The 8508-nt window shown below is 39.7% G+C and overlaps 1 protein-coding gene and 1 long non-coding RNA gene across 2 annotated transcripts in view; both read right to left on the bottom strand.

The window, feature by feature from the left end:
- The window catches only part of LOC118425876, a 25845-nt gene that overhangs the window by 6953 nt on the left and 10384 nt on the right, over positions 1–8508 (bottom strand). The gene's annotated exons all lie outside the window — the stretch shown is intronic.
- LOC118425875 (plastin-3-like) overlaps positions 2882–8508 on the bottom strand; it is a 14483-nt gene continuing 8856 nt past the window's right edge. Inside the window, exons 7-10 of the mRNA XM_035835008.1 lie at positions 7865–7992; positions 7127–7301; positions 6393–6502; positions 2882–5524 (exon numbers count right to left, since the gene is read on the bottom strand). Coding sequence (XP_035690901.1) covers positions 6441–6502; positions 7127–7301; positions 7865–7992 — 365 coding nt within the window. The 3' untranslated portion in view covers positions 2882–5524; positions 6393–6440. The remainder of the gene's footprint in view (positions 5525–6392; positions 6503–7126; positions 7302–7864; positions 7993–8508) is intronic.

The raw sequence follows: 8508 nt of genomic DNA, 5'->3' as shown, positions 1-8508 counted from the left end.
TGTGCAATCATAGAAAACAGTATCTAACGGGGACAAGGAAGTCATGATTTTAGGGGACTTTAATATCGATTGGTCAAGTGATACATGTACAATGAAACAAAGACTTAACTTAGAACTGTCTTCACTCAACTTAACACAAATGGTGAAAGATCCAACTAGAATTTGCACAAACGTTAATGGCACTGAAACATCATCTTGTATAGATCTGCTATTCACAAACAGACCAGACTTATTCACATGTGCTAAATCTAGTCCATTAGGGTGCACTGATCACAACCTGGTGTATATAACTAGGAAGACAAAACCTCCTAAAGGACAGCCGACCATCACTCACAAACGATCATACAAAAAGTTCAATCAACTAAAATTCCTACAAGACATTTCAGAAGTCCCATGGCACCTTGTAAGTAATGAGCAGGATGTAAACGATGCACTACATTGCTTCATGACTTTGTTCACACAAGTTGTGGATGAGCACGCCCCTGTTCGGAAGTCCACCGTGAGGTCATCGCCAGCCCAGTGGGTCGACGGTGACCTCCGAGAACTGATGACACTAAGGGATGATGCAAAAAAGGAAGCACTGGCATCAGGTCTTTCATCCGATTACATGGTGTACAAGAGACTGAGAAATGTTGTTGTGAGGGAAAACAGAAAGAAAAAGAAAGCACATTACAGAGAATTACTTGACACACATAGTTGTAATGGTGACACCAAGAAACTATGGAGGGTGATAAATGGAATACTAGGCAGAAGCACATGTGATACACCTAAATTTATTGAGACAAATGGTAAAATTTTGACTAAGCCTAAGGACATTGCCGATCACTTTAATGAGTATTTTGTAAACAAAGTGTTGCGGCTTACTCAGGGAGATGAGCCAGATATTACAAGAGTAACTGCACCAATTGACAAGTACATTATGAAATCCAACGAATGCTCCTTCTCTTTTCAAAGAGTAACTGTGCACTATGTCCATGAGCTTTTAATATATCTTCCCCAGTGTTATTCAACAGGTTTTGACAATATCGACAATACATTACTACACATATCTGCCGACCACATAGCTACCCCTTTGTGCCACATATTCAACAGTTCTATTGAACAGGAGATTTTCCCCACACAGTGGAAAAGTGCTAAGGTACTTCCGCTAATAAAAAACAAAGCCCTTCCCTTAAATGGTCCAAATAGCCGTCCCATCAGTCTCCTACCAGCAATAAGTAAATTAATGGAGAAAATATGTAAAGACCAAATCCAGTCATACTTAGTCTCTAATAACATTCTGTCCGATCGCCAGCATGCATACAAAATGCATCACTCCACTGCTAGTGCTCTTGTGCAAATGACAGACAGATGGCGAGAGGAAGTAGACAAAGGCAATCTTGTAGGTGCAGTGCTCTTGGATTTCAGCGCCGCCTTTGACGTGGTAAACCACAAGGTGTTGTTAGCCAAACTAAAGAGCTACGGGTTTGTCGAATCGGCCGTCAACTGGGTCAACAGCTATCTGACAGATAGAACACAGGCTGTCAGTGTTAACGGTGGAGTCTCATCACACAGGAAATGCTTAAGTGGTGTTCCACAGGGGAGTTGCTTGGGGCCATTACTTTTTTGTATATATACCAATGATTTACCCACTGCTATAACTCACTGTAACATAGAGTTGTATGCTGATGATTCCACTCCTTCCGCTTCTGGCCCAAATGTCTCTATGATACAAAACACACTTCAGGCCGAACTTAACCATATATGGGACTGGGTACAAGCAAACAAACTAGTATTAAATGTGGAGAAAACAAAATCGATTTTGATGGGAAGTCGCCACAGATTAAGGAGCAACCCAGAGTTACAGCTTTCTTTGAATGGCAAAAGGATTGAACAAGTATTTCAAGCAAAACTACTTGGTTTCATTATAGATCAGTACTTAACATGGACACAGCAAGCAGACAAAGTCCTGAATAGGATGACTGGTTCACTAGCAATGCTTAAGAGATCTAGACATCTGATTGTGGATGGACCGCTAAAGATGGTGACGCAGGCACTAGTGTTATCCCATCTGGATTATTGTGCTTGCTTGTTATCTGCCTGCCCTCAGACCTCCTTGAACAAGCTACAGATTCTGCAAAATAGGGCAGCTAGACTAATTCTTAATGCGCGCTATAATGAGAACATTGATTATATGCATAGTAAACTACAATGGCCAACAGTTAAAGAAAGATTGTACACAGCCACTCTTTCTATGTTCAACAAGCTATTAGTATCTAAGGAACCTAGAGCTATGTATAGCAGATTAGAAAACATTAGTAGCAGACATGAGCACAGCACTCGTCTTGCGACAAGTGGTGGTTTTAGATTACCTAAGCCAAGAACTGCGGCCTTGACAAGGACCTTCTTGTATAGATGCACCAAGTCATATAACACTTTCCCACCGCAAATGAAAGCAACCTCACCTTCCATTTTCAAAACACACATTGTCAATTGGATCCGGACAAAAATCAACACAAACAAACCCTTGCAGGATTGGTGGTAGATGAATTTGTATGTTGATATGATGTAGATAATTGACTTGTGTTGTGGATATTTTCTTTGTTAATTACACCCATTTGGTTATTTTATTTATGGTTTCAACGATTGATGTTTTGTTACTTATGTTATAGCCTTTGACCTCTGACCCCTCCTCATTATTTCTGTTTACTGTGTTTATGTTACATTTTTGTAATCAGTTCACTTCAGTTTTTCTTATGTCATACAGTATACATGTACTTTTGTTGACTTTATGTTACTTGATGGTTTTAATTTGTAATGTTGATGGACGACTCCAGGAAGAATAGAGTTATGATAATAATTGTAACTCTAATTGGAGATCGAAATAAACAAAACAAACAAACAAACAGACTATTTCTTATTCAAAAGTAATAAAAAAACACTTCTAAGCAATCACAATAATGAATATTTGTTACTCACAGTATATACTCGTAAGATGGCCTGATTCCATATGCAAGCAATTCATGAAAGTGATGTATGTTAGGAATGTTTTTTGAATGCAACGGTAAGGTAACGTTACAGAATGTTTTATGAACCAGATTGTGGAATCTTATACATTATATTGGCGCACAGTTATGGCAATTAGCATCTAAATGCATGATACAGTTAATTTTTGTTACAGTTGATGCATCTCTATATATATCTGTTTTCAAAGGCAGGCATTTTTGTCAATACCTAAACTACCTAATGATGTATACTCTAGACCAGGGCTGTCTCTAGTACTCGTCACTCCGTTTTGACAGAAACTTGTAAAAGTTTCACCTGCCAAAACACCTGACAATGATGAAAATGGATCTATGTAACTTAATGAAATGCCCATTCAACATAGAAAATTAAAACAAAAAACATGGGCTCATAACAATGAGTACTGCAAATACAGAAACTTTTGCGGTGGTTTAACGTTCGCTGTTTACTCAGTGGCCGCTTCACTGCGTACTTAAAACCGCTGCATACATTTTTCCATAGCAGTAAGGGACTACAGTGCATGGTGCTACAGCGATCTTAAAACCATCACGAAATTAAATGCATTTACAGTATGATTGGGACAAAGAAAAATTCAATGCTAGAGACAGTCATGCTCAAGACGCATTAAAAACATTAAACCATAACCATACATTTTATGCTGTAGGTCATTTCATTAAACACATACAGATGAAACTGATACTGTAAAACCACACATTCAATTTCATTATGCTATAAATGGCAGTACTCGCTCTACTGAAAACTGTATGATGCAAGAATGACTCGTAAGCAGAATCTGCATGAAGAGGGAACTTCAAGGCACTTTCACTTCACCTCCAACCTACAAAGCTGGAATGTGTATATAAAGGTACATTTCACTTTCTCTGTAGAGATAGCATTTGTAGTGTTATCTATTGTTACTTTCAAAACAATTATGGTTACCATACAATACAGTACATTAAGAAGTACATCAAGTTAATGATCAACACTTTAATATATGAGAATTTATAAACCATTTATGTGCCATTAAAAGGAAACTAAACTTGACCCAGGAAGATTTGGAAAGACTCTTACTAGACTACTACCTACCACTAAATAACTTTACCTACATGTTCCTGACATTAAAATATACATGGCTGTAAAACAGTAGACTGTGCACTCTAAAAACGTTCAGGTAATCAACAAGACATTCCCCTACAAAGGCATTAAATTATTCTAGTATTCAAAGGGACATTTGACTTTTCATTTTCAAAGTTCATATCTAGTACCATTGAGTGGAAGCCTTTATGCAAATCAAACCTCTATTATAATCACCCCGGATATCAGATTCATGACTTCGGCTGGGTGTACACACACGTCGTAAAATGACAGGACTAAGGGACTATATATGCAGAACTTTAGGGTACTCTAATACCCTTTCTCTGGAGTCGACTTGGGTGACTTTGAAAAGTGACCCCAGTCGCTCACTTAAATGTTCACGGTGCACAAATTATTTGTTATCGTCACCAAAACAAATCATTTGTTATCAGTAATAAGTTCACGTTACAGTGGTCACCGTGAAAACCGTGAACATAAAAGTACATTGAAAAAAATCAGGAATTACAGTAATTATTGAGTGTGTAAATCCAAGGAGTCGACTCCTCAATGCACCAATCAGAGAGGCCAGCTCATGTCACTCAAGGGCCAATTTCATCGTTTTGTTACTTTCGGTAAACATGTTGTGCAAGTTGGTCAGCTGAGACATGGATATTAAGGCATTGATAGATCATTGACTACTACAGAAACTCAGCGTGTCATCAAACCAACTAGAGTCAGCGAGGAACAACAGAGTCAAAATTGCCGCTGTCACAAATCATTTGGTGGCCATGTGTGAACAGAGTGCTCCTAAGTTGACTCTGGCCATGTCAACTTGAGAAGTCTAAAACGTGTGTAAGCCAGCCAGAGTCTAGTACAAAAACATATATATCAGGGCAGAGCAAATGCACATGAATTAGAACAAAGTTCACTTTAGTCCACTTCTGTACATCCAGACTGAGGATGCATGTTTGAAAAAGACAACTGACCTGTTAACACCTCCAGAGTGTTTCCATTTTAAACCTTCTTCAGCCCCCTCCCCATGAGACAAGCGAACACTTAACACCTCCAGAGTGTTTCCATTCTAAACCTTCTTCAGCCCCCTCCCCATGAGACAAGCGAACACTGTTAACACCTCCAGAGTGTTTCCATTCTAAACCTTCTTCAGCCCCCTCCCCATGAGACATGCGAACACTGTTAGCACCATCTTTGGCTTGACTTCCACCAGGTCTTCCGGCAGGGCGTACACACGTGCACCGATCTTTCTGGCCATGGAGATGGCGTACTTGGCGTTGGACAACCTCTCGTCGGGGTTGGTGCCGTCGCGCACGTTGGTGTAGTTGATAGAACCCGGCTTGATGGCGTCGATAAGGTCCAGCACCACCCTGCTGCTGATGATCTCAGGGTCCTGGAAGCTGCTGAGAGACGTCTCCTTCCCAGCCTCTTGTAGCTACACAAATGTAAAAAGGACTTAACTTGAACTTTCATCTCTGTTGGTAGAAGTCATTATTGAAGTAATTTAACTGCAATATCCATCTACATCAGAGCTTTACAACCATCCCTGAACAGAGAGGGTGGGCGCTATTGACTTCCTGCAACGTATGGTCCACTCCTTACTGAGTCACGTGTTCTATCTGCATAAAGTGACGTCATGACAGCAGTGGATTGTTCATTCCTTGACAAAGATTGGTGCTGTTCAGTCGAAAATTTGTGTCCAATTTTTGTGTTGGATATTACAGTTAAAATAGTAAAAGAGAACTGGCTTATTCTGTAGCACAATAAAGGATACAAGTCACCATTGCAGATAAAACAAGTAATGTAAAAACTGTTCATGAAAATCAAACCTATTGTTACAGTAATAAAGTCAAAATTTATTACAAGCAGCAGACCTCCTTGCTTTTCTTTTGGATAATAAATCATAATGACTGGCTCTAGCAAGTCCAGAACAAAAGATACAAAACCCAGAAGTTTTATTGCAATACCCAGGTCAGCTGCCAGTAGGCCCATACTCAACCTCAACCTTCATCTTCCGAATCCCTACCCACATACCCAACATCATCAAAATCCATCCACGGGTTTTTAAGTTATGCTGTCACCTATCTATCCAGAAACACAAACAAACAAAAATGCAAGCAAGCAAGCAGACAGACAGACAGACAGGTCACCTGAGTGGTGTCAAATGGCAGCATGATCAAGATCCTGTGATTTACCCCCGCCTTTTTAACCCCTGGCTGCCAAGAGAGAGTAGTTGGCCCACCCAATAATAATTATAACAATAACAGACAGACAGACAGACAAACAAACAAGAAATTACTTACAGTGGTGTTAACACAGTCAACAATCTCTTCGTCTTCACTTGGTCCCTCCTACCCCTTAAGGTTCTGCAGCAGGGCCAGGGTGTAGGCACGCATCACCTGCCAAACCAACGCTGAAACAGACATAATAGTCAAAAGGCTTAATGACCATTCAAGGTCCAGGGGTGATGTGACATACAACTAGAGCTGCACACATCCATATGTAAGGTTAAATATATGAAGATGTGACCTTCAATACGTGCAGTATGTTCTCAAGTCAAAACATTACCGTCAAACTAGTAATTTAATATCTACACAAAATGGAAGATATTTAAAGATATATTTATAAAGATATTTTAGTTTGTAATCATGTGTAAAACACAAATAACACTGTGAAAAAACATACTGATCTTGTGGAAAACACCATCTTTTAATGCAAAATGGCAGAACCTTGCCTGGATCACATGTCATGTAATGATGGCATGATAACAAAGCAAGCCATTCAAGATCATAGCATTATCAACAGGAAAATATAGTAATTTAAGGTTTCAAGAATCTTTGGGGCAGAATAAGCAAAAAATATTATAGCTAGGAAAATATGTTCTGAAATCTGCATTTTCCATACCATAAGATTTGCATGTTTTACATGGTGCTTTGTGCATTTTTGATTGATACAATGATTTTTTGATTCACACATTTTCATAACAATGTCAGAACAACATCTGAATACTTGACATGTAATATTCATATAGACATACCCAGTGTCAAAGTCTTATTGCGATCAAAGATGTCCTTGCCACCGACACCAACCAGAGAGAACTTCATGTCCTTGCCCAGCTCAACAGCATAGTTACAGTTTTCTATCTTCTTCATGTTTCCTCCAGCTTTGAACTTCTTGTAGACCCTGCCCCAGTCAACAACTCCTGGCTTTACCTACAGGGGGGAAAAAGTTGCGTGCGATTGGAGTCAAATTTATTTATTTTTATCTATGCTGTGACCACACCTCATTATTAGCAGATGTGTTGAACTGATGGAAACAGACATATTGGAAACAGACCTTAGACATTTCTGCATAAATGCCTGAACTGAAGGACATTCTTGGAGAATGTTTTGAAAAGGTCCAAGGAAAATTGCAGTTACACCCCTGCTCTTCTATATACCGTGAAACTAATGTACACTGTATAAGCGAACACGTCCGTAAAACGACCATCGGCTTATAACGACTGCTTTTGGCTGGTCCCGATTTTTCCCCCATAGACACAAGCATTAAGCAACGTGGCCAAATCGACCACTGTCTTGTCTTCTGTGATCGCGACCACCCCAAATCTGGTCCGCACACAACCGAAATATTGCCGAAGATGACCGTGTCATTTTGAAGGGTGTATCAGCATCGATTTTTGATAATAACTTGTGGGAAATCTAAGTAAATCAGCTTCTGTTTCACACACCTTCTTCTGTCTCACACAATACAGACTGAGTGGAGACGAAGCTAATACCTTGTCGTATGTCTGGAGCAGGATGAGACCGTCCATCAAGTCACTGTAGAGATGATTGACATATGGGCTGACCCCTAAACTGTTCATCCAGTTACGGAATGTCTTCTCTTCACGTGTCTCCTCCAGTCCTAGGTCGCCAAGAGAAAGATACAGTGTATTAGAACTGGGCATCCCAAAGATAATCGAGGAAATAAAACACAAATGCTGGAAATGGCTAGGACTAAGGGTGGGTACCAGTACAGAAATTTCAGGTCCAGGTCCAGAGGATCAGGTCCAGGTCCGAACCTGAACCTGACTCAGTATGTGAAAACTTGTGAATGGACAATACTCAAATCAATGGTTCATTTCGTTACAAAGTTCTTTTCTGTTTTGTGAAATATTTCACTCCCACTGGCATTTTAAATTCCTACAAAGCTAACTGCCTTCCGAAGTTCGTACGATTGACTGTAAAACTTGGTAGAGATGACTACATGTATAGACTCTACCCTACTTGTTATTTTCCCCGACCGGTAAGCCCCAAAACATGTGAATGCCTGTTCATATAATCTGTTCTTGTGCCAATATAGGTCCAAGATCTGGTACACCGATTTTTTTAAGTCCGTTTTTTCTGGACCAGTCCAATGAGAAAAAACAGTTTTGTACCG

The sequence above is a fragment of the Branchiostoma floridae genome, chromosome 11, assembly GCF_000003815.2.
Source record: "Branchiostoma floridae strain S238N-H82 chromosome 11, Bfl_VNyyK, whole genome shotgun sequence".
Taxonomy (NCBI): Eukaryota; Metazoa; Chordata; class Leptocardii; order Amphioxiformes; family Branchiostomatidae; genus Branchiostoma; species Branchiostoma floridae.
The sequence above is the reverse complement of the archived record's forward strand: the minus strand, read 5'-3'. Positions and strand labels throughout refer to the sequence as shown.